Source organism: Aotus nancymaae, unplaced genomic scaffold, assembly GCF_030222135.1.
Source record: "Aotus nancymaae isolate 86718 unplaced genomic scaffold, 86718_ANA_hifiasm-v0.15.2.pri h1tg000488l, whole genome shotgun sequence".
NCBI lineage: Eukaryota > Metazoa > Chordata > Mammalia > Primates > Aotidae > Aotus > Aotus nancymaae.
In genome coordinates, this window is record NW_026988903.1 from 205038 (window position 1) to 230539 (window position 25502).

The 25502-nt window shown below is 35.9% G+C and overlaps 1 protein-coding gene across 1 annotated transcript in view; it reads left to right on the plus strand.

The window, feature by feature from the left end:
• The first annotated feature begins 614 nt into the window (after positions 1-614).
• LOC135273230 (centrosomal protein of 290 kDa-like) overlaps positions 615-25502 on the plus strand; it is a 33219-nt gene continuing 8331 nt past the window's right edge. The window contains exons 1-5 of the mRNA XM_064372117.1: positions 615-658; positions 16958-17044; positions 18736-18900; positions 19432-19554; positions 20906-21078. Coding sequence (XP_064228187.1) covers positions 16982-17044; positions 18736-18900; positions 19432-19554; positions 20906-21078 — 524 coding nt within the window. The 5' untranslated portion in view covers positions 615-658; positions 16958-16981. The remainder of the gene's footprint in view (positions 659-16957; positions 17045-18735; positions 18901-19431; positions 19555-20905; positions 21079-25502) is intronic.

Sequence of the window (25502 nt, forward strand, 5' to 3'; positions counted from 1 at the left end):
TAAAGATGCTTTTAACTGGTGACCATTGTTAATGGACTTTTAAAGTTGTTTTACCCTTGAATTGATGTCTTACCAAATCTGAATTCAGTTCCAGAGGTTGAAGAGTGAATTTTACCCTGTTATTTGTTCAGACATTTTTTTTAATGTCTAAGTAAAGATCAAAATCATGTCAGAACTTTAAAATAGTCAATAAAATTCAGACTGTAACCCATGCCAAGCAGAATGCTGGGTTTCGTTCTGTGAGAAACTAAGAATGCACCAAAAGCCAGTAACATTTTAGCCTCGAGAAGTTAATCATCTGAGTGAAAACATGTATTTTTTTTTACATGCAAACAATGTTCCACATCTGTTTTCAGGCTTTAATTTTCCTTCCCCTTCTTGTTTTCTTTTTGGTTCTTCACCTAATAATCAATGATCTCTAAGGATTTTTCAATGGAATTCTCTCTTCCCTTCGGCAAGGAGCCCTTAATCATTTTCTCATGCTCACTCTATCTGCTCTAGAGATAGCAAGATTTCTGCAACAATTGTCAGTTGGCAAGTATAGATTGTGCTTATATGCAAAGAGTCTGTGAACACTCTCAGAAATGAGAAAGCTTCATGTTGAATAGCACCTGATGAATGATTACAAGCTGGAGATTAAAGGGATATACTGCTTGAGGTAATAAAATGTCATTTCAATGTGTGTATTTCATTACATATTGTTTCTTTCTAAATGTATTAGAACACTGATGGCATTTGAGTGAAAATATGCTGTGAATTCCTAAAGGATGCTTCCAGCTTGAGAAGGGCTCATGGGGAACCTTCCCAAGTGTTTACTTATTTATAGCTTAACACTAATAAGGGAGGTTTAACTTCAGAAGATGTTCTCCAGAAATGGAAAGAGATGGGGACTTTGGGAACTGACCGTTATAGTTCACTTTCTGCCAAAGATTGTTTTATTTTCTCTCAGTTTCTTTTACCTGTTATTATTTAGATATTATATTTTATGGGACTTTTTGGTACACTCCATCATAACACTGCTCTTTTGTGGCTACCTGTGGAGGGTGGGGGATCAATCCTTCCCATTCAAAATTTCTTTCCAAGTGGAGACTGAGGATGCCACACATGTACCAAGACAATATGAAATGGATTATTTCTCACAAAATGAGACTTTCTGGGGAGAACAGGGTGGACAACCAAGCCAGTTTGGAACGGCTCGAGCCAAGGGATGATAATAGCTTTGTTTTTTAATGTGGTTAGAGAGTGGGGATGCTGTGAGCATTTCTGTGCAATCCCAGCCCAATTTGTTTTGAACTTCCCCACTGGCACCAGGAGATGGAGTTGCTGGGCCTTCTTATTGGCTTGCTCAGATGCGTGGTAAGAGGGGAAAGATCAAGGGTGGGATCTAAAAGCTTTCAGGGTTCAAACCCTGAAAAATGGAGTAAAATTCTTCATGACATTGTTCTAAATGAAAGGCTATTTTCATAAATTAAGGAAAAAAATATTTAAGAAGTTAAAACAAACACCATGTGTGCCTTTGCTTGGATATTTTGTTAGCAGTTTTATATAATTTCAGATCATTTATAGAACGGCTGATGAACTGGAAGTCCAGGCTTTGTTTCACATCTTTCTTCCCTCCAGGAGTGTTTAGTGGAAGTTGTACGTAAGAATCAGAGCTGGTATTTTCTTCTCTGACAGTTTTCTCTCTAGTGTTTGCCTCTTCAGCTCCTGTTGCACTGACAGATGCTCCTTCCCCTCGTAGGGTGGCTGCCTGCATCGTTATCCCAGTATGGCCAATTTCCTCCTGACCTCTATGGGTTTTGGCCCTCTGTTTCTTGAGACTTGCTCAGTTTAAGCAAAGGGTTTCCTCATGGGCAGACTTTTGAAACTCTAGGTACACTTTCCCTCACCCTTATTCCTGAGCTCTCTCTTCTTTCTTGCTGTGGTTGTAGGGTGTGTGCAGTGTTACAGGAGGGTGCTGCTGGGTTAGGTCACAGGTAGCACCCCATATTAAACCTGGGATCACTATTCTCTCTACATTTCATTCCTTGCCACATTTTGCCAGACTTCTTCATTTTTGGGATTATATATATATATAATATTCTGAGCTCCTTTTTCCCTTCTTCATCTAAATCAGCTTCCATTAGGGTTCCTAGTTCACTAGATAGGTCTCTGTGTACCGACATGTTATTTATGAGCTGTGTTCAAGTTTCTTACCCACAGGACTTCTGGGCCCCAGGCAAGTCAAGGATGTGACGGAACATTTATTTTCACGTCGCCGAACATTCTGGGACATGAAATGGGGAAACTGTCAAAATAGATTAAGAAATGGGAGGATAACCCAGATGGTGATATCGAAGTGAAGTGAAAATGAGTTCAAATAGAGGTGTTGAACAAGTATTGATAATAGATTGGATAAAATGAAGCCATAGAATTGATAAAACTTGGAAAAGTAGAAGTCATTGTTGACCTTGCATATTAGCATTTTCAGTAAATTCTGGGAATAAAATCTTTACAGATGGAAGAACAGCACTTCTAAGGAATTTGGCGGAGAGAGAGAGCGAGGGAGAGAGAGAGAGAGAGAGAGAGAGGGAGAGAGGTATCATTGCATTGCTAAGGAAATGGCTTTGAGTGGTAAAAAAAGAATATGATTCATGACACAGGTGGAGGGGATGGCCTAGAGAGCAGCATGAATCATTCATCCATTGTAACAGGAGGGAAGGCAGAAGAAATAAGAAAACAGGGACAGATGGCAGTTTTGTGGTAAGCACTAGAGGAATTCTCTTCTGATTACTTCCATTGTCACAGTGAAATTAAAAGCAAGTCATTAGTGTATGCTTATGCCTATGTGGAAGTTATACAACTTATGCCATCATTAGGGTTAAAGTCTTCTCAGTTTTTCCCGTTTAAGGTCAGAATTCTTAGTTTAAGAAACTATTTCCCATAATATGAGGAAGATATATTTGAATCAGAGATTGCAAATTAGAGACTCAACATCTGAAATCATCCTATAGTTTAAACATTTTTATTACTTAAACGTTAGAGAATTTTATGTTAAAATTTCATACTTTTCTTGAAACTTTTTACTTTTAAGTTTTTTTGAGACAGTGTCTCTCTCTAGAGTCACCCAGGTAGGAGTCAGTGGCTCGATAACAGCTCATTGCAGCCATGAATCAACCTCCTAAGTAGCTAGGACGACAGGCACACTTGACTATACCCTTTTTTTTTTTTAATTTTTAATTTTGTAGAGATGCAGTCTCACTACATTGCCTAGGCTGGACTCAAATTCCTGACCTCAATTCTCCTACCTCAGCCTCCCAAAGTGTTGGAGTTACAGGCATGAGCTACCACACCTAGTCTTATTCTTCTCTTTTTAAAAATGAGTTGCCTAGTAGCACTGAACCATATTTCTGCATGACCATAGTAGGAAGTAATAGGAAGGAGTGAAATAACACTGTCTCTTTGGATAGGACATTCCAATTTTATCCAGGCTCCACTCCCATTATTACTCTATCATTAGCTTGATTAATTCCTTTAGATTATCTTATTAGCTCCAGTAAAGAATTGGAAACTGAAGCACACACTTTGAATGCTACCACTCCAGGAAGCATCATATCTACCATAGCCTCTGTGAATGGTGTCCCCTTACAGTTTTTCCCTGGGGAGATCTATGGCCCGACAAATATTTTCAATTCTTTTCTTGATGATCACATTGAGTTAAATGGCCGAAGAAAAAGAATACTCACAGAATAGTTCTCATACTTAAGTTTATTTCTATTTGGCATGGCACAGCTTTCTTAAGAAAAAGCTTTGAGATGTTACTTTCCTTCAGAGCCTGTAATGGTTTGAATTGTATTCCCCCAAAAGATGTGTTCAAATTCTAACCCTGTAACTGTGACTGCAATTTCATTTGGAAATGGGGTCTTTGCAGATATAATTAAGATGTGAGTTCAGATGAAGTCATACTGGATTTGAGTGGACCCTAAATCCAATCGCTGGCATCCTTGTAAGAAAAGACATGGAAACACAAAGAAACAGAGACAGATACACTTATGGGACAAAAAGCCATGAGACTAATTGAGGCAGAGACTGGAGGGATGCAGCCACAGATTGATGGCAACCATCGGAAACTAGCAGGAGGAGAGGAAGGATTCTCGCCTATGGTTTTCAGAGGGACTGTGAACTGATGACGTGTTTATTGATTTCAGATTTCTGGCTTCCAGAACTGTGAACATAAATTTCTGTTTTTCAAGCCACTCAATCTGTGGTAATTTGTTATGGCAACCTTAGGAAAATAATACGACTCATATATCTAAATCTTTCTTCCTTAGTTTTTCCTTAAGATGCTTTGGAAGACTTTTGCCATTCAGTATTTATACTTTCCTTTATCTTCTCATTTGAAAGAGCTTTCATTTTCAGGCTTGATGAAGAATCCTGCATTTGAATTATGCTTATTGCCTTTTATCAATACTGAAGTAATTTAAGCTCCCTAGGCAATCCACAGTCACTTGCTTTTCTCCAGTGAAATTGGTACATGTCTTTAGGTCTCACATTATATGCTCATAGATTTCTAAAAATATAAGGTACCCTGCTGTGTTCTCTAACTTTGAACCATGAAGTATATAATTATGCCATCCAATGATTAAGAGTAGTGATTTATTGTTTTAGTATATTTAGAAAAGACTGGGAGCAATTGTATTTAAGTACTATTTTTAGTGGATAAAGGTCTGAACCATCAAAATTAGTTGTTTGGTAAAAACAAAAACAAACAAGAAAATATTGTCTAAAGGCACTTTATCAGATGTAGAATTTTGTTCTAACTTAGAAGAAGGAAATAAAAAGACATTCATAAAATGTTTCTTAAAAACCTTTATGTGCCAATTTTTTTTCTCCAAATGTTGGAAGTACCTAGTAGTAGCAACACTTTCTTACAAGTATCACTTATAAAGTGGAGTATCACTTATAAAGACAGCAATAAGATAAAGAGTGGACATAAATATAGTATACCAGGTGATTTGCTTTAGATAAAGAAATGCAGAACCATAGAGAGATCCTCACTCTCCATTGAACAGTGTACCCTTTTAATTTCTCATATATAACCATATATTCTTGGTCCAATCAATAAGTAAACCATGCAAAAAAAAGGCACCAGACATTGGGCTTTGTGAATTTCAATTACATGATTAATTACATGAAAAGATGTGAACATTTTATTAATTTAACATTTTGGTAACTGGAAAATTAATTGTAAGATGAAAGTCTTCTTCCAAATGAATGATTCCATTAAAACATTTAATAATCTCCATATCATTGAAATATATTGTACTGTTAAAAATTTTCTGAATAATTAAACTGCTATAATGGTTGCAAAGCCAGATATTTTCTATTATTTTCCTAAATGGATATATTAAATTAAAGGTTGTCATTTTAAGTGTATGAATGTCTAACCTTAATGGAGAAATGATTTTCCAGAATCTAAAGTCAGCTTTCTTAACAAAGGTAATCAAATCATAGATATATTATTTTTGGTAATAACATGTACAGTTACTTTTCAGAGATATGTTAAATATTCAGTCTAAGTTAATAAATTATCAGCATAGTACAAAGCTAAATCCTTTCATATTTAAAAACTATTAATATTTCTTTACTATCATAGAAAAAGTTGTTTTTTTTTTTTTTTTTTTTTTTTTTTTGAGATGGAGTCTTGCTCTGTAGACTAGGCTGGAATGTAGTGGTGTGGTCTCTGCCTCCTGGGTTCAAGTGATTCTCCTGCCTCCCAAGTAGGCTGGGTTTACAGGAGTGTGCCACCATACCCAGCTAATATTCGTATTTTTAGTAGAGATGGAGTTTCGCCATGTTGGCCAAACTGGTCTCAGACTCCTGGCCTCAAGTGTTCTGCCAGTCTTGGGCTCCCAAAGGGCTGGGGATTACAGACATAAACCACCATGATGGCCAGGATAGATGCCTTTTGCTATTGGTTTCTCATAAAGGAAGTAGCAACTGAAAAAATATGGAGATATTTTCCTGCAGATTGATTTACTGTTATCATTAACAACCCTGATAATACCACCCTATCTAGGTGGTAATTCACTAATAATTATAACACATTATAACTAACTCTGTTTATATGGTTTGATCATACAAATCAGAATCAATTCCCTTCAGTCAGTTGATTCTGAGTAATTGGGATATGTTAGAAGCTTAATACACCATAAACATAAATGCAATATCAATGAGAAATTACTTTAATTTTTATTGATCAAATGACTGAATGCCTACTACATTTCCAATACCAATGATATGGCAGCAATACCAATGATAGAGCAGGAGCTGAAGGTTCATGATGCTTATTATCCAGGGGAAAAGAAATGAATGTTTCTATACAAGTGATTTTGTTTTTTAAAGCTTTTATTGTATACATTAAGTGGGGCAGATGTCAATGTTGGGCCAAATCAAAAAGCTTTGTGTTTCTTCCTTCTGTTGGATCTGATGGCCTAATTATTTTGCCCCTGTAGTAAATCTTTTCTTTACAAAGTTACACTAATACTTAATTCCTTCCCCCATTTCCCTGACTCCAGATATTAGCAAAGATAGAGATGTTTCTTAACACTTTTCACCCAGTTTGTCCTGATGTTACTATTTTGTATAAACATGGTACATTTTTCAAAAGTAAGAAGTTGACTGGCAGATTATCGTTAATTAAAATTCTGACTTATTTGGATTTCACCTGCTTTTTCACCTATCCTATCCTAATCTTTTTCTCTGTGCCAGTATCCAACCTAGGTTGCCATAGAGCATTATTGGTGCATCAGTTTTGTGATTCTTTAATCTAAAATAGCTATTGCCTAATTAGAAATAATACAATCGTCCTAATTTTACCTATTCCTATTCATTTTCCATTTCCTAATAATTCCAATAAAATTACCATAATTAAAAAATTTCTTATGCCTGTCAAAACACTCAATAAATTTACCGTTCTGCTGAGTTTCAGGAGGTAGGTCCTTTCCATTTAAATGCAAAACCAGAAAGAAAAGTTTAGGGAGGGAGAACAACATTATCAACTACTCTAAAGTATGTAAGACAATTGAACATTATAAGACCTAATGTAAAAATTACTTTAAAAGTACAATTCCAGAGATACGTTTTGTACTTTAAGGTTGGAAATAAATTGAGCTGATTGCAGGCTGACCTAGAAATTCATGGTCTTCACAAAGATTGAATTCCTGTGTGTAGAAATTCAAAGTGAAATAAGAACTACAAAGTTAGAAGTAGAAAGAGATCATATTATAAAAAGGTCAGCAAGAGCACTGGGAACTGTTACATGGGGCTTCTTGCAAAGCTTCAGTCTTATGACCTGTGATCATCATTATGTTAGTATGTTCTCACGCTGCTAATAAAGACATACCCAAGACCAGGTAATTTATAAAGAAAAGAGGTTTAATGGACTTACAGTTCCACATGGCTGCGGAAGCCTCACAATCATGGTGGAAGATGAAGGAAGAGCAAAGGGATATCTTACATGGCGGCAGGCAAAAGGGCATGTGCGGGGAAATTCCCTTTTATAAAACCATTAGATCTTTGAGACTTATTCACTGTCACGAGAACAGCAGGGGAAAAACCCGTCCCTATGATTCAGTTACCTCCCACGAGGTCCCTCCCACGACATGTGAGGATTGACACAATTCAAGGTGAGAGTTGGGTGGGGAAACACAGCCAAACCGTATCAGCCATAAAGAATATCAAGATGTTGAATGGCACTGTCTCTCTTATTTTCTCAAACTTTTTGTGCATCACATAGTTTCAGTAATTCATAGATTGGTTTTGCTTTGATTTTTCTTTACCTATGGAGACTATGATTTACAAAGGATGTCCAAAAAAGTTAGGGGCTCAATGAATTTTCACCTTCTCCAGGATAAATATTTTATATCTTTTCTTTTGTATTTAATTTTCCATCATTTAATTCGTATTGGTTTTTTAAATAAGGAAATTATGCATACAGTAAAAAAAAATTATTACAGTAGAGCTAAGGAAAATAAAATGTTCCCTTCCCCTTTTCCAGGCCCATATCCCAAAAGGAAACTTTTTTTTTTTAAATTTCTACTTCTCTTTTAGATTCAGAGGGTACATGTGCAAGTTAGTTAACAGGCTATATTGCATGATGCTGAGGTTTGGGGTATGATTGATCCCATCACCCAGGTACTGAGCATAGTTCCCAATAGCTAGTTTTTCAACGCTGACTGCCTCCTTCCCTTACCTCTCTAGTGGTCCCTAGTGTCTACGGTTGCTATCTTTATGTCCATAAGTACTTTTATTTTTCTTAAAGAGAGGAGATCTCACTGTTGTCCATTCTGTTCTAGAACTCTTGGGCATCTCCTTGGCCTCTCAAAGTATTGGGACTACAGGCATGAGCCACCACGCCCAACCTCGTGAGTATCCAATGTTTAGCTCCCACTTATAAGTGAGAACATGCTATATTTGATTTTCTGTTCCTGTGTTAATTTGCTTAGAACAATGGGCTCCAGGTGTTTCTATGTTGCGGCAAAGGGCGTGGTTTTGTTCTTTTTTATGGCTGCATAGTATTTGATGATATATATGCACCACATTCTTTTCATCCAATATACTGTTAATGGTCACCTAGATTGATTTCATGCCTTTGCTATTGTGAATAGGGCCATTATTAATATAGGATATCCTGTGTCATTTTGGTAGAATGCCTATTTTCTTTGGAATATAAACCCAGTAATGGGACTGCTGGGTTGAACAATAGTTCTGTTTTAAATTCTTTGAGAAATCTCCAAACTGCTTCCCACATTGTTTGGACTAATTTACATTCCCATCAACAGTATATAAGCCTTTCTTTTTCTCTGAAGCCGTACTGGCATCTGTTATTTTTTGATTTTTTAATAATAGTCATTCTGACTGGTATGAGATCTCATTGTGGTTTTGATTTGCATTTCTATGATGGTTAGTGTTGTGGGACTGTGAAAAATCTGTTTGTTGTCCTTTTCATATCTTGCCCACTTTTAAATGGGGTTTTTTTAGCTTGTTATTTTATTTAAGTTCCTTATAGATTATGGATATTAGACCTTCGCCAGATGCATAGTTTGTGAGTATTTTCTCCCGTTCTGCAGGTAATCTGTTTATTCTGTCAATTGTTTTGCTGCACAGAAGCTCTTTGGTTTAATTAGGTCCCACTTGTCAGTTTTAATTTTTGCTACAACGATTTTTGAGAACTTGATCATAAATTATCAAGGCCAATGTCCAGAATGGCGTTTCCTAGGTTTTCTTCCAGTATTCTTATGGTTTGAGGACTTACATTTAAATCTTTAATCCTCCATGGATTAATTTTTGTATATGGTGAAAAGTAGGGATCCAGTTTCATTCTTCTGAATATGGCTAGCCAGCTATTCCGGCACCATTTATTGAATAAGGGGGTCCTTTTCCCATTGCTTTGTTGTTGTAGACTTTGTTAAAGATCATATAGCTATAGGTGTATGACTTTATTTCTGGGTATTCTATTCTGCTCCACTAGTCTAATGTATCTGTTTTTGTGCCATTACTGTATTGGTTACTGCAGCCTTATAATATAGTTTGAAGTTGGGTAATGTGATACCTCAAGCTTTGTTCTTTTTGCTTAGGATTGCTTTGGCTATTCAGGCCCTTTTTTTTGGGGGGGGGTTCATATACATTTTAGAATAGCTGCCTGTAGTTCTGTGAAAAATGACATTTGTAGCTTAATAGTAATAGCATTCAGTGTGTAGATTGCTTTGGGCAGTATAGCCATTTTAATGATACTGATTCTTTCAATCCATGAGCATAGAATGCTTTTCCATTTGTTTGTGTCATCTGTGATTTCTTTCAGCAGTGTTTTGTAGTTCTTCTACAAAGCTGTTTCACATCCTTAGTTAGATGTGTTCCTGGGTATTTTATTTTCCTTTGCGGCTATTGTATATGAGATTGAATTCTTGATTTGAACCTTATTGGTGTATAGAAATGCTACTGATTTTTGTGCATTGATTTTGTATCCTGAAACATTACTGAATTCATTTATTAGCCCCAGGATTCTTTTAGCAAAGCCATTATGGTTTTCCAGGTATAGAATCATATCATCAGCAAATAGAGATAGTTTGACTTCTGTTCCTATTTCGATGCCTTTTACTTCTTTTTCTCGCCTCACTGCTCTAGCTAGGATTTCCCAGAGGAAAACTCTTTAAGCATTTCTGTTTTTTTTTTTTTTTGGTGGCTACCTGTGAAAATCTAAACAATATATTTATACTACTTTACTAGCAACTCATCACATTTTCTCTGGACAAGACAGAGGAGAACAACACACACTGGGGCCTACTGGATGGTGAAGGTTGGGAGGAGGGAGTGGATCAGAAAAAATAACAAATGAGTACTAGGCTTAATAACTGGCTTATGAAATAATATGTACAACAAACTTGCGTGGCATGTTTACCTATGTGACAAACCTGCACATGTACCCCTGAACTTAAAATAAAAGTTAAAAAAAGATGGGAATTTACTCTATTTCTCCATCTGAGTCTTTAACTTCAGCCTGGATTCTGACATATTCCCAAGGTTTGATAGTTATTATTATAACTTTTCTCACAAATCACCTTTGTGGTTTAATAACTTATTACATACCCAATTCTTGTTTTACTAGTTTTAGGCAAAGCTTCTCTCCTATTACGTACAGTTAGTTTTTAAATTACAAATATGGAAAATATTATCATTCATTTAAATCTTACTAAACGCTCAGACAAGTAGTTTTTCCTCACATAAACCTTGTATATATCTTGTTACACTCATTCCTAGGTACTTTATCATTGTACTGATAATATGATTGCAACTTTTGCTTCCTTTGTAGGTTTGCTCCCTAAAGGCAATTCTTTACATATATTGGAGACAATTGCTTTCTGATGTTACTTGGAAACTCAGTTACCAAACCAAATTATCTTATTCTTGTAGCTCTTGTATAATTGATTTTCTTTTTTGGGGGTGGGGATTTATTTTTATTTTTATTTTTTATTGTACTTTAGGTTCTGGAGTACATGTGCAGATCATGCAGGATTGTTGCATAGGTACGTGCATGGCAATGTGCTTTGCTGCCTCCATCCCCATCACCTATATCTGGCATTTCTCCCCATGTTATGCCTCTCCAACCTCCCTATCCCCGCTGCCCCTCCCCTAGTCTCCCTCAACAGACCCCAGTGTGTGATGCTCCCCTTCCTGTGTCCATGTGTTCTCATTGTTCAACACCCACCTATGAGTAAGAACATGTGGTGTGTGATTTTCTGTTTTTGTGTCAGTTTGCTGAGAATGATGGTTTCCAGATTCATCCATGTCCCTATAAAGGACACGAACTCATCGTTTTTTATGACTGCATAGTATTTCATGGTGTATATGTGCCACATTTTCCTTGTCCAGTCTATCAATGATGGGCATTTGAATTGGTTCCAGGTCTTTGCTATTGTAAACAGTGCCGTAATGAACATACATGTGCACGTGTCTTTATAACAGAATGATTTATAATCCTTTGGATATATACCCAGTAATGGGATTGCTGGGTCAAATGGAATTTCTATTTCTAGGTCCTTGAGGAATCGCCACACTGTCTTCCACAATGGTTGAACTAATTTACACTCCCACCAACAGTGTAAAAGTGTTCCTATTTTTCCACATTCTCTCCAGCATCTGATTTTCTTTGGTTTCCAGGTGCACAAAAATTTCAGTCACATGTAAATATAGTTTAATATCTTCTATTTTAATGTCTCAATATATTTACTTTTCTTTTATATCAGTGCATTGTTTAATACCTCTAGTAAAATGTTGTATTACAGTGCTGTCAGAAAACCTGTTTGCCCTATCAATATCTTTAGCTTAAATGCCTCCAGTGTTTTCCTATTCAGTATAACACTGGCATGTCATTGTAAGAAAGAGGCCAGGTGTGTTGACTCATGCCTGTAATCTCAGCAGTTTGGGAGGCCGAGGCAGGTGGATCACAAGGTCAGGAGATCGAGACTATCCTGGCTAACATGCTGAAACCTCGTCTCTACTAAAAATACAAAAAAAAAAAAAAAAAAAAAAAATTAGCCGGGTGTGGAGGTGGGTGCCTGTAGGGAGGCTGAGGCAGGAGAATCTCTTGAACCCAGGAGGTGGAGTTTGAGGTGAGCCGAGATTGTGCCACTACACTCTAGCCTGGGTGACAAGAGCAAGACTCTGTCTCAAAAAAAAAAAAAAAAAAAAAAGTATCTATCAGTTCTCATTTTATTGAGGATTTTTTAAAATTAAAAAAAGTGTTGCTGGGTGTGGTGGTTCATGCCTGTAATCCCAGCAATTTGGGAGGCTGAGGCAGGCAGATCACGTGAGTCAGGAGTTCGCGACCAGCCTAGGCAATATGGTGAAACCCCCTCTCTACTAAAATAACAAAAATTAAACAGACATGGTGGCACATGCCTGTAGTACCAGCTACCTGGGAGGCTGAGGTGTGTGTATCATGTAAGCCCATGAGGTCAAGGCTGCAGTCAGCCGTGATTGTGCCACTGCACTCCAGCCTGGGCAATGGAATGAGACTCTGTATCAGAAAAGAAAAGAAAAGTTTTAAGTTTTTGCCAAATGCTTTTTCAGTGTCTGTGGAGTATATCATACTTTTTTCCTAGGTGCGTTAACAAAATGAATTTTATTAACAATTTTTCTGTTGTTAAACATTATCTTTGAATACCTAGAACAAAGCCCACTTGATGTAAGTAGTAGACTTTCAATCATCTCTCTATTTTGCATCAATGTTCATAAATGAGATCCAACTGTATCTTTCTTTTAAAATCAGGTTTATTTTCAGTTACAGTTGAGTTGTGGGTAGACTTTATGATTGTTGTGCCAATTATTCTTTACCTATCTATATGAAGGGTTATAATTCCTCATTCCATTTATGTCAGTTTTGGCCTTAGTACTTGCTTTGATCATATGGACGATTGGGACATATGCTACTCATTGACATGAACTTTAAGGATCACTAGCCTTTCCCTCTGTCATGAGATGAACATGTCCTTGGTAGGTGATGCTCTTTCAACTTGAGTTTCAAAATGAAAAAAAAATTAGAGGACTATGTAAGCAGGCAAGTCTCCAAGGACATGAAATATAAATGAGAAATAAATCTTTGTCCTTGTAATTCAATAAGATATGAGGACATTTATTACTGTAGTATAACTTTCTTAAGATCTTATTCATTCCCAGGCATTTAATCATTTTTTCTATTATTTTAATTTCAGTAATTTCTCCCATTATTTATTCCTAATGGTTGTTCTTTGTATATATAAAGGAAATTGATTTCTGTTACGGCTCAGAACAAATATTAGAAGGCATTTCTCCTTTTCTTGTTATCTCAATTAGATTAAATTCCATGGTAACTTTGCTTGTGAAGTCATCTGGGACTTGTACTTTTTATGGAGGGTGGAGTATCTCTGATAGTTTTAAAAAATATTTTTTCGTGGGGAATTTTTCTTTTTAGACCTTTATTTTTTGTTGTCAGTTCTGGTAAGCTATATTTTCTCAAAAAATTATTCATTTATTTCAGATTTTCATATTTTCTAGTTGAAAGCCATTCAAATTTGTTGCTTGTCTTTTAACTAATTTCATCTTTATTTTGTTTTGAGCTTTAAAAAGTTTTTACTTCCATTGGCACAGCAAAATGTGTGAATAATTTCTAATTAGCATCGAAAGTTGTAACGTCAACATGCGAAAATAAAAATCAGTATTTATTTGGGCCAAAGCATAAATTATATTTTCAATAGTTATATATAAGAAATACATTTTCCAAGTATTAAAATAGATGACCATTTATGTTAAAACACATGCCTCAGTTTTGCTTGTTTTTTATCTTTTTTATCCACTAGAAAAACTCTACCTTGGAAAAAGTAGAGAAAACTTCATTAAAAAGTTTGAGCTGACGATATGTGAGGCATACAACAAAATCTCTTTTATGATCATTGTAGAAAAACAGATACAGCAGTCAGAGCAAAGATCAACTTCAAGGTGGACACTAGTTTCCTTATTGCAAGTATAGCAATAAAGAAATCTAAAGCAATTTAATATTTCTTTAATGATAAAGAAATACTGATTAACTATCCATATTTTAATCAATAATTTAAAGCATGACAGAAACTGCTGCTAAAGTTTGTGGTTGACAAAAAACTGGATCAGGTAATTAATATGATGGATGACAAAAATGATGATTTGAAATGATCTTGATAATTTCGAATACAAGGGTGAGATAAAAGAGATAAAATTTAATGAGATAAACATAAACATCAGAACTTTGGTATAAAAAGAAATCGTCACAGTACAGAATGAAGCTAAACAGCAGTAATGTGACTCTAAGTTTTAGTTCACCATTATCTCTGTTTGAACCAATGATATTTTGACGGTTTATGCCTAAGAGCCTACTCAGTTTGGACTAATAGGAATCCAAGGAACAGATCATACAAAGTACATATGTAGGTTTTGTGCTGTACAAACTTTTTTGGGATTATTGCATTCAGTTTTGAGTCTCATTTTAAGAGAAAGGCTTAAAACTGGAATTTGTCAAATAACCCTTTGGATTGTGGAGCTGGTAAGGTTTAGAAATCTTTTCGTGAAAGATAGTTTTGGAAGAATCTGAGATTTTGAGTGTGAAGCAAAAAGACTAGTAGGAATTTCTCTTCTAATAAGTTTTCCATGAATCCCTGGGTTTGCCCAAGGGCCCTCCCCTGTGTCAATCTGATGTACATTCATTCACTCATTTCACTAAAAGTTGTATAGAATGTCTGTGTGGCATTGATCACATCACGGTCACCACTTGAGACGTTGATCACCACCTGTGGAGACCTTGACTCAGCGGCGGATGAATAAATACACTCAAACACACAAAGCACAGTGAATTGAGTGGGCTCGGAAGGTCGTTACCTGCTCTCAGAGGGCAGTTGCAGATACCGGACCTTTACTTGCTGTTCCTCTTCACATTTATTCAGTATAGCTTTAATAACAGAGGTTCTAAGTGAACATGCTTGTGGATAATTAACATGGTTAAAAGAGTGATGGTTTTACGAATGATAAAAGCTTTGTTTCTGGGGCCCAGAGTAAACACTATTAATGGGTCATCTTCCTTCGACCTCCACCTGATAGGGCTATCCCTGCAGAGTTTACATGAGTAAACACGGAGTAAGTGTCCTCACAGAGGAATGTGGGGTAAACAGACTTAACTGGGGAAGCTTCTATTCTTTTTTTTTATTGCATTTTAGGTTTTGGGGTACATGTGAGGAACATGCAAGAGTGTTGCATAGGTACACACATGGCAGTGTGATTTGCTGCCTTCCTCCTCATCACCTATATCTGGCATTTCTCCCCATGCTATCTCTCCCCAACTATTATTCTTGATCTTCACCCTATGACCTAATGCTCTAAGGTAAGAACTGGCTGACTTCAGCCTGTCCCATTAAAACCTTTTGGCCTTCCAAAAGGTTTGAGACTATAAATTTTACAGCTTTCCCTAATACTTCCCCTAATATTTTGCCAACTACCCTAAGTGAATCCCAACATGTCTGCCATATGCCAGGAGCGATTCTACATTCTAGGCACATAGTGGTAAAGAAAACAGATGAAATTTCTGCTGTCATAGAACTGACTCTGTGGGAGTCACAGATAGTGAAGAAGTACACACATGCATGTTAAGTGCCATGCAAAAGTAAAACGGTGCATGGTAATAAAGAATAACTAAAGAGGGAGTGCTTTTTAATGTCTTGGTTATGGATAGCCTCTTTGAGAAGTGCCGTTTGAAATGATATAAACTGCAGGAAGAAATCAGCCAAGATGTAGGCTTGCCACCTTCATGCAGAGGGATTTGTGAAGGCAAAGGCATTCTTTGGTGGGAATGTGCTTGGCTTATGGGAGGATCAAGGGATGGAACAGCAAGAGATGAAAGTGGAAACATAAGCAAGACTATCTCTTGTTAAAAGTATTAGCTGTGGTAATGAGTTGGATTTTATTCAAGGTACATGAGAAATTTATAAAAGATTTAAAGAGGAAAATTCCATAGCTATGAGGCTGCTCTGAGAAATATTGGTTGTAGAGAAAAGTATGGAAGAAAGGAAATATTTAGGGCACTTTATTTTAGTACTTTTCATGTTATGTGCACATTATTTCCTTATACTTATTTATTTCCCACTAAGCTGTAGTTTCCTCAGAGTAAGAATCATATCTTACCTAGTTTTTGTGTCTGCAGTGGCCAGAAAAGCACTTGGAACCTGAAAAATATTTAGTACATTTTTATTGAAGAGTCTAGTTTTATTTTGTCTGATCACCTAAATGGGAAAAAATAGTTGAAAACTGAGGATGTCTATTTCTGCTGTAAGGAATAGAAGCAAAGAAATCTGGTTTGTAATAACCTTACCCTATTTATGGGAATCCTTTTATCTCTTGGCTAATTGCTTCAGTTCTGTTTTCTAATCTAGAATGTTAGCTATCTGTTAATTCCACTGATAGTGATATAATTAAGCTATGTCCTGCCTCACACTGTTTATTTATTCATTTATTTATTTGAGGACACTAATCTGCCATTTTTTTTCTGTCTTTTTTTTTTTTGGTACTGCTTCTTATTCTGGTTTTACATTGATAGAACCAGTGTTAGAAGTTCACTTGCCTTTTGCTCTGTACACTTGGTAAGGATCTACATGTGCAATATATGGGACAGTTAGAATCAGAATTCTAAATTTGTATTATTGAGTCAGGCAGTAATGTGGGAAATATATCAACATTTCATATACACAGTATTCTTTATTAATTCAACTTCTTAGTTCAAAATCTTCCCCATTAGTATAGAGACCTAATTATTTGTTTTGGCTATACAATTGAAGAGATTGATGGTTCACATAAATAGTTTGCCTTTTCTTTTCAGTGGCTAAAGCTATGTTAAATTGTTACATGTTTGCTTGTTATCTTTCAGAATCAAGTCAGTGATTTGAAGGAAATGTGTGAATTTCTTAAGAAAGAAAAAGCAGAAGTTGAGCGGAAACTTGGCTATGTTAGAGGGGTATGTGAGAATTTACCATACATTTGTTTTGGTTTCAGCAGTGATAAGCCAGAAATGAAAAGTTTATATATATCATAATAGTAGTGATATGCTTTTATTAGTGTCCTGTAGCTTCAGTTTTTATTCTGCATCTGTAATATCAAACACTAAGTATTCCTGTGTGTCTCAAGTCATGTATTTTTCATCTGTTATACCTTGTGTACTTTCATCTCTATTTTTATTGAATATGCCTCCACAGCTTGAAAACGTTTAACTTCCAGGAATCTTTTTGTTCATTGAGGTAACTGCTAACTAACTGATCCTTGAGCCAGTGCTGACATTTTGTAACCATTTGTTATGATATCTTCAAGCCTTCTTAGTATAATGTTTTATAAATACATCGTTCCTCCCCGACTTTTGTATTCTTGTACTTTTCTCCCTATGTTATTTTTTATTCACCTTATATAATGAATAAATGTTGTTTATGAGCTCAAGGCCAAAGACTTAAACTCCTGTTGATTTCATGTTGCTGAGTGTCATAAATGGAAGCAATCATAATGCAGTCATTCTGATAGTAATATTAAGTATATGATGGATTCAGTGAAAATATTATGTGTTATTAGAAAAATATTCAGAACAAACCATGTTCCATGCTGACGCTGTAATCCCAGCATTTTGGGAGGCTGAGGCGGGTAGATTCCTGGAAGTCAGGAATTCGAGACCAGCCCGGCCAACATGGTGAAACTCCGTCTCTACTAAAAATATGAAAATTAACTGGGCATGGTGGCTCATGCCTATACCAGCTACTCAGGAGGCTGAGACAGGAGAACTGCTTGAACCTGGCAGGTGGAAGTTACAGTGAGCCATGGTCATGCAACTGTACTCCAACCTGGGTGACAGAGCGAGACCCCATTTAAAAAAAAAAAAAAAAAGAAAAAATATTCAGAACAAATATCTTGCTGACAGCAACATTTGATTCATCAATGAAAATATGTGTTAATTTGACCTTTGCCATATAAGTTAATTATGAAAATATATACTAAAATGATGTAAACGTTTATGTTACAGGATTATTCTTATTTATGGATGATTACTAAACTGCAAAAAAAATTAAGCAAACCATTTAACTGTTAAAAATTATTTTTAGTTTAAATAAGCAGTTAAACTTATTAAGTAGTGATTCATCTCTGTTGATACATTTATGCAAGGTTTTTTATTTCAGATATCTCTTCTATTTATATTGGACAGAAACTGAATTTCTAAGCAATAGCAATTCTTAGAGAAAATTGCCTCTATTATGTTGCAATTAAAATTTAATTATTCATGAGCTCTTTAAAGACACAATTTATCTTGTATGGTTTTATTTCGAGTAATGAAAACACCGATATACTGGAGAGAACATTAGCTAAATAGATTATTTAGATTTATTTATTTTGATCAGACATCAAAGCTAGAGACGATTTAAGCTGTTACTTATTAGATGCATGATTTTAGGAATGTCAAATTTCCTTAGTCTTGGTTTTCTTTTATTTAAAATGGAAATTATAATTTATATCTTATAGAATTGTTTTAAGGACGAATTGAATTAACACGGTTTGACTTCAAATATTAGGATGTATTAATACTGAGTATAATGTACCTGTCGTATTGTTGGTACTTTGTATTATACGCTCTAAAACATTTGATTAAAGATTTAACATATTCTTTTGTAGTCTGGTAGAAGTGGAAAGACAATCCCCGAACTGGAAAAAACCATTGGTTTAATGAAAAAAGTAGTTGAAAAAGTCCAGAGAGAAAATGAACAGTTGAAAAAAGCATCAGGAATATTAACTAGTGAAAAAATGGCTAATATTAAGCAGGAAAATGAAAAATTGAAGGTAATTATTTTTGTGTGATCATTTTTAGGGGAATATTTTACTGTTTTGTTACTATTTAGGAAATTTCAAATATGCTTATTACTATATAAAATGGCATTAATGACTACAGTACATATTTTATACATATAAAAAAACTTATGAGAGGCATGGCTAAGGTTTATAGAGTAGGTCAACCTGATCTTCCTTGTTACTTCAAGACCAATACTTTTCTCTCTGACAGCACAGATTAAATACCTGTGTCTATTTTTAGAAATACAGATGCCCAAGCTCCCATCCCTGAATTGATTTAATTATTTTAGGGTGAGTCCTAACACAGGTATGTTTGTTGTTATTATTTTAGGTCATCAGTTTATATCTAATGTGTAGCCAATGTTGGGAACTTCTAATATTCAAATGAAGACTTTAATTCTAATCTTATAAAATATAGTCTCCAAAACGACTTTGAATTAAGATTTATGAGTTTATAATATTATCTTTATAATATTATTATTTTGATAATGTATAGTTTTTGTTTTTTTGTTTTTTTACTAGACTGAATTAGAAAAACTTAAAGCTCATTTTGGGCATCAGTTGAGCATGCACTATGAATCCAAGACCAAAGGCACAGAAAAAGTTATTGCTGAAAATGAAAGGCTTCGTAAAGAACTTAAAAAAGTATGACTTTTATGAATGATTATCATTATCGATTTTTATTTCACTTAATATGTCTTGGAAAACTGAAAGTATATCCTTGATGAGAGTGTCTATTCAAGGTAGATATTAAGAGATTGAGGAATTGTGTTTTTATACATGCTGTCATCACATTCAACCATGAAAAACATTGATACTAAAAGTTAGTAAGTTTAGAGGCACTATAATGTAGACATTAGCCTAGATTTAATTTCTAGCTCTATTATTTGTTAGCCATGGGAGCTAGGGCCAACTAATTATCCCCTCTCTGTTCCTCAGTTTCCTCTGTAAAATTTCCATCTGTAAAATTAGGAATAATAAGTATATCTATCTCACAGAGCTGTGTGGAATTTCAGTTAATGTTTGTGCATGTGACTTAGGCCAATAGATAGTAAGGAGTATATGAAACTGTCTTGTTAAACGGTAAGGTTTATTTTGCTTATTCAGCAAAATATATTCCTTAACTCCAAATATTGTTATTTATATGGAAGATCTAGTGAATAAGTTAAAATTAGTATTTTCCTTAACTCCAAAATATATTCCTTAACTCCAAATATCTGTAAGTTATATGGAAGATCTAGTGAATAAGTTAAAATTAATATTTTAAAACTAGTTAGAATATTATCTGAATATATTATGAGGTCCAATGATACTGTGCTTGGAATGTGGTTTAATAATAGAAATAATCTACACTTTGGGAGGCTGAGGCAGGTGGATCACGAGGTCAGGAGTTCAACACCAGCCTAACCAACGTGGTGAAACCCTGTCTCTACTAAAAACACAAAAATTAGCCAGGCGTGGTGGCACATGCCTGTAATCCCAGCTACTCAGGAGGCTGAGGCAGAAGAATCGCTTTAACCCAGGAGGGAGAGGTTGCAGTGAGCCGAGATCACACGACTGCACTCCAGCCTGGGTGACAAAGTGAGACTCCATCTCAAATAATAATAATCTATGTTACTTAACACATACTTTATGCTTATAGCTAGGTCTCTTAAGCATTAGGAAGTCAAAACAAAGAATCATTTACATGTGTAAAGGTATAAACTATCCCATTTTTTCTAAAAATATTACAGAGGAACAAAATGTCAAATTTAAAGTAATCACTAGTAACTAAATATATTTCTCTGACCTCATTTTCATGATCTGTTGTTCTAGTTATTGGCCAGATTGCTTCTTTAGAGGAGGGGAAATGTTGAATTTATTGAAATTTTAATCAGCATTTAGATCCCCAGGTTATTTTTTATTTTTCAATTTGTGATGATAATTTTGAATACACTGAATCTGTGAGAACAATAGTATGTTTTCTCATAATATACTAATTAGCATTTAATGATAGGAAACTGATGCTGCAGAGAAATTACGGATAGCAAAGAATAATTTAGAGATATTAAATGAGAAGATGACAGTTCAATTAGAAGAGATTGGTAAGAGACTGCAGTTTGCAGAAAGCAGAGGTCCACAGCTTGAAGGTGCTGACAGTAAGAGCTGGAAATCCATTGTTGTTACAAGGTAGGAACAAAGTTTTAAACTCGTACAAAGTTTAATCATTTCGAATTTTGGCATTATTGTTTTGAAAGACAACACTCTTCTGAATAACCTGGTTTCTTCCTGATGAATAGTTTGGTTGTTGTTTTAACATAATACTTTTTCTGTGGTAGTATTGGCAGAGTCTTTTTCTTCCTTAAAATGTTTAACTTATTGAACCTTGTTTGGGTGGCAGGGCATGGAACAGAGTAGAGCTGGGGCTGGGTGAAGGTGTTGGAGCTGTGTGTGCATCATGAAGCTGTTATCAGCCATGAGCCTGGGCTGAGGCTGCTTAGCTTCTCCTGGGTGCTATTTTTCTCCAAAACTGCAGCTGCAGCTTCTTGATTGTATAATTTGCTTTCCTAAGTATGAGCCAGGAATAATTGAGCTGTCTTGTCATAATGTGTGGCATACTGGATCTAGGCTGTGCTGCAGTGCTTTTGCAGTTGTATCCTGGGCAACCTTCTCTTCAGATAGCCCCAAAAGATGAATTCAGCAGCAGCTTTGATGCCTTTCTAGTTTCTGCTTTCTGGTACTTGATTTTCTCCCACCCTGAATACATGGGATTCCCACCTGTGAAACTAATTTTTGTGGCTGTGAAAGAGGTGGTGGGAGTTTGAGTAAACATTCATGTGTCTGTTGCCACTATCATCATGTGTGGTTCTTCATGACTGTGATGAGGAGGTAAAAGGCTCTTCTCATTTCCAATTTTAAGCAGCTGCTTCAAGGAGTCTGGAAGTCATTCACCAGTGGGATCCTGCCCGTGTTTTTTCCCATTCAAGTCATCCTGTATGAAGTAGTATCCTTTACCATCTAGCACATCTGCCACCCCCATTTCAAAAGGCATACTCATCTTTATCTCAACATTCTGATAGAGTTCCTTATGTCCATGCACCTCCAATATCCTCTTTGATGTCTTTGAGGCTTTATCTTCCCCATCTGCTATTTGGAATAGTCCTGATGGAAGGCAAGATAGCGACCAACCTCACTGCAACTAGGATGGGAGTCTTAGCACTGTGAGGCTATAGCAAGTCCCACCGAGGGCCTGCTCCACTGCACTTGCTCTGTCAACTAACCCTGAGGAGAAAAAAGAAAGATTAAGTAGGCACATTAAAGGACAGCCATGAAGATGACCATGAAGTCCTGGAGGAGTCCTTGGTTCCTGTCCTAATACTAAAGCTAGAGTAGTCAGAATCCACGCTTCTCCACATCAGCTCTCACTTTTCCCATCTACACACTGGGAAAAATTATTTCGTCAGAAGGCCAGTGTCAGCGTTAGATGATATAACAAGTATGATAGTTTGGAGTGGGGGACGGGGTCTCTTCTACTGTCTTCTCGGACCCTAGCAGTGGCTCTCAGCCAGCAGCCCTAAATGCTGATTTCTTGGTCGTTCCTTAGTTTTCTTCTATAATCATGTATGGACTCAGAACAAATTTTGAGTTACTCTGAAATCTATTTATGCAAAAGGTATTTATTTAGTACCTCCTACTGCCAGACTCTTCTTTATGTTGGATATTATTTCTAAAAAGCCCACCTTGCCTAGGTTTTCTCAAAGAACCAGGTAGCTTCACTGGTTTAGAAAGATTTAATTCTTACTATGATCTTAAGTAAATTATATTCTTTCTGTGGGCTCAAGTTTTTTCTAAGAGGGTTCTATGGGGCTACAGAAGAAATTGTTAGTGCAAAAAGAGTTTATAAGGTTTATAAATGGTTAGTAGAGGGTGATATTTCACCATAATTGAAGATGACTTTGCATTTTAGATCGTATATGTGCTTTTAGTCTGAGAACTGTACAGGTCACTGAGCATAAGCCTCAGTAAACCATTTCCAGAAGACATAAGTCTAAGGAGAACTCTCTTGACAGAGAGAAGGCTCGTTTTGATCCTTGACTTCCAGGTTCCCTAAATCCATTAAATAAATAAATAAATAAATTTACTAAAGTTTACATCTGGGAGGATTATACACCCTTCTCAAGAAAGCAGTTTAGAGAGATCTTTTTGGGACCCATGACACAGGTCTTGCTCATGCTGATATCCTTAGAGTTGCTTTATTATTTATTCCACAAACTTATTAATACATATTCTGTGTCAGGCCTTTTGATGACTGCTGGGACAAACCAGGGTGATGTGGGGGCTGTTTTAGATAGGGTGACCAGAGAAGGCCTCTCTACTTGGGTGGCTTTTGAACAGATAAGTAGATGAAGTGAAGGAGTAAGCTTCTGATATTTCACCATTTACTTGTGGTAGATCTGTGATAGTATCTGTCAGGTTAAAAACATTCCAAGTTTCTAAGATCTAACAAAAGCTGTTTGAATGTATTTAGACAATCATAATTTTCCTTTCTTGTATTATCCTAGCAGGTTTTGTTGCCAAAGCTATACTGGCCATTTTAACTTAGAAGGCATTCTTTCTGTTCATTTTCTGGAAAAGTTTGAATATTGTAAACATTTTTCTTTAGGTATGATGAACCTGTAAAACTGTTTGGCTCAATTACAAAACTTTTTTCTGGAGTATTTTTTGAACTATTGTCTCTTTAATAATTGCAAATCTATTCAGATTTTTACAAGCTTTATCCCTCTCCCATCATACACTATTTCTCTCACCCATGCTTTTGCACAATTGTATCTAGAGTTTTTCTACCTAGATACCTGTGCGTGTCTGTGAGAAAAGCGTTTGATTTGCCATCTTTATATTTCTAAGAATATCTAGTAATATAGAATTTTATATTCTAATGAATTTTACTTTGCATTTTCTTATTTTGTGATTGAAAAACAGTATTAATTTTAAACTGGTCAAATCAGGCTCCATCCTTGTTTATAATCTTGGACAATACCTAAATCCTTTATTTTGATTAGGCCATCTGTTAATTAAGGATACCTTATCTCTTGCCACCACCTTTTCATACTAAATATATAACAAACTTTGACTAGAAAAAAAAGAGTAAGACATTCTTATTTTTAGTACAGTAATTTTAACTGACTTTTAAATCAGTGACACCGAGGTCATTCTTCTGTAACTGCTTCCTGCTGAAAAGGGGTGTCGAGGGTCTTCTGGGTCCCTCCTCCCTGCTTGCTGTCTAAAGGCCTTTCCAGAAGCTGTTTTATTCTCTCCTGATTAGGTTCAGTCTCATACTTTTAGAGTTAATGAAGTCTATCTGCAACTCTCCCACCACCACAAGATATGGGGGGTTTAACACAGCTCTGAATCTAAAGAGCTTTTATTTCTTATAAACTTCTAATGAGTAAGAATTAGGGCCTGATTCTCTATTATATTTTCCTTCCCAGACTTTTATTGGATTTAGGGCCATAGGTATTTTTCAGTTTCTTTTTATTCAGCTCTTAACATTGGCCATACTATTTTTGGTCGTGGTCCTACTAATCCCCCTTCTCCCCAGACAATAGAGTTGTTGATCTCAGTATGTATAAATTCTAAGTAATTGTAGTTCTTTATCTGCCATCTGAATTCCATGTTACTATAAGAGGACTGACCAGTGCAATCAATGCTAAGTATCCCCTTTGGGGACCAATAATCAGTAATTCCATAGGACTTGCTGTGCAGCACCTCAGCCTCTATCACAAGACAAACTTCCCAGATTAATGTTCTTAACTTAGGGGACCATTCTTTATTTGTATTCAGGTTTTGATGGCCAAAACATTGTTACTTTATTTCCTACATTATTACAGAAAATACTAAGGCCAGAGATCATTAAAGGAAGGAAAGAATATATGCCCAATGTGTGAAACTCTCTTTTACTTCTATCCCAACTCCAGAAATACACACTTTAATCGTGATAACAGTCATCATAATTACCATATCAGGCTGTCCTGCTTTCTTCAGGTTTTCCTCCACTATTTGTGAAAGCTTTTTAATTTGACCCCAAGTTGGTGGCGATGTTTGGTGTGTCCTCCTTGTGGGAACAGTAGTCCACCTCGATGTTAATCTTGCCATCTCTGTGACTGAGGGGTCCTCTGCAAGCCTCTTTTTTGGTATCTGGCTCATAGTACAGCTTTAAATATCTGGATGGGACCCACGCTGGTTGTTGATTTGTACCTGAAGAAATGCAAGCAAATCCTCTCCCACAGGTTATTACATTACCTCTTTCATCTCGCCACAAAGTATTTGATTCTAACCTCCGGGGGTTTACATCCCCTGAGTTGGGAGGATAATTGACCAGCTGAGAAGTCGGACAATTCTGAACAATCTTTTTAGCTTCTTTCCAAGTTAAGTCATTTTGTTTTCCGCAGCTCCACTGCATTTAAGTGTGTCAGTGTGTGGAAATGTTGAGCATCAGATAGAACTGTAGCAACTAACAGACTTGACTGCAGAAACTGAGAAGGCAACAAACAAGTTTGGGTTAACTTTAAAGTATCCCAGTCTATTGTAATCAGCTGGTAAGAAGTAGTCACGTT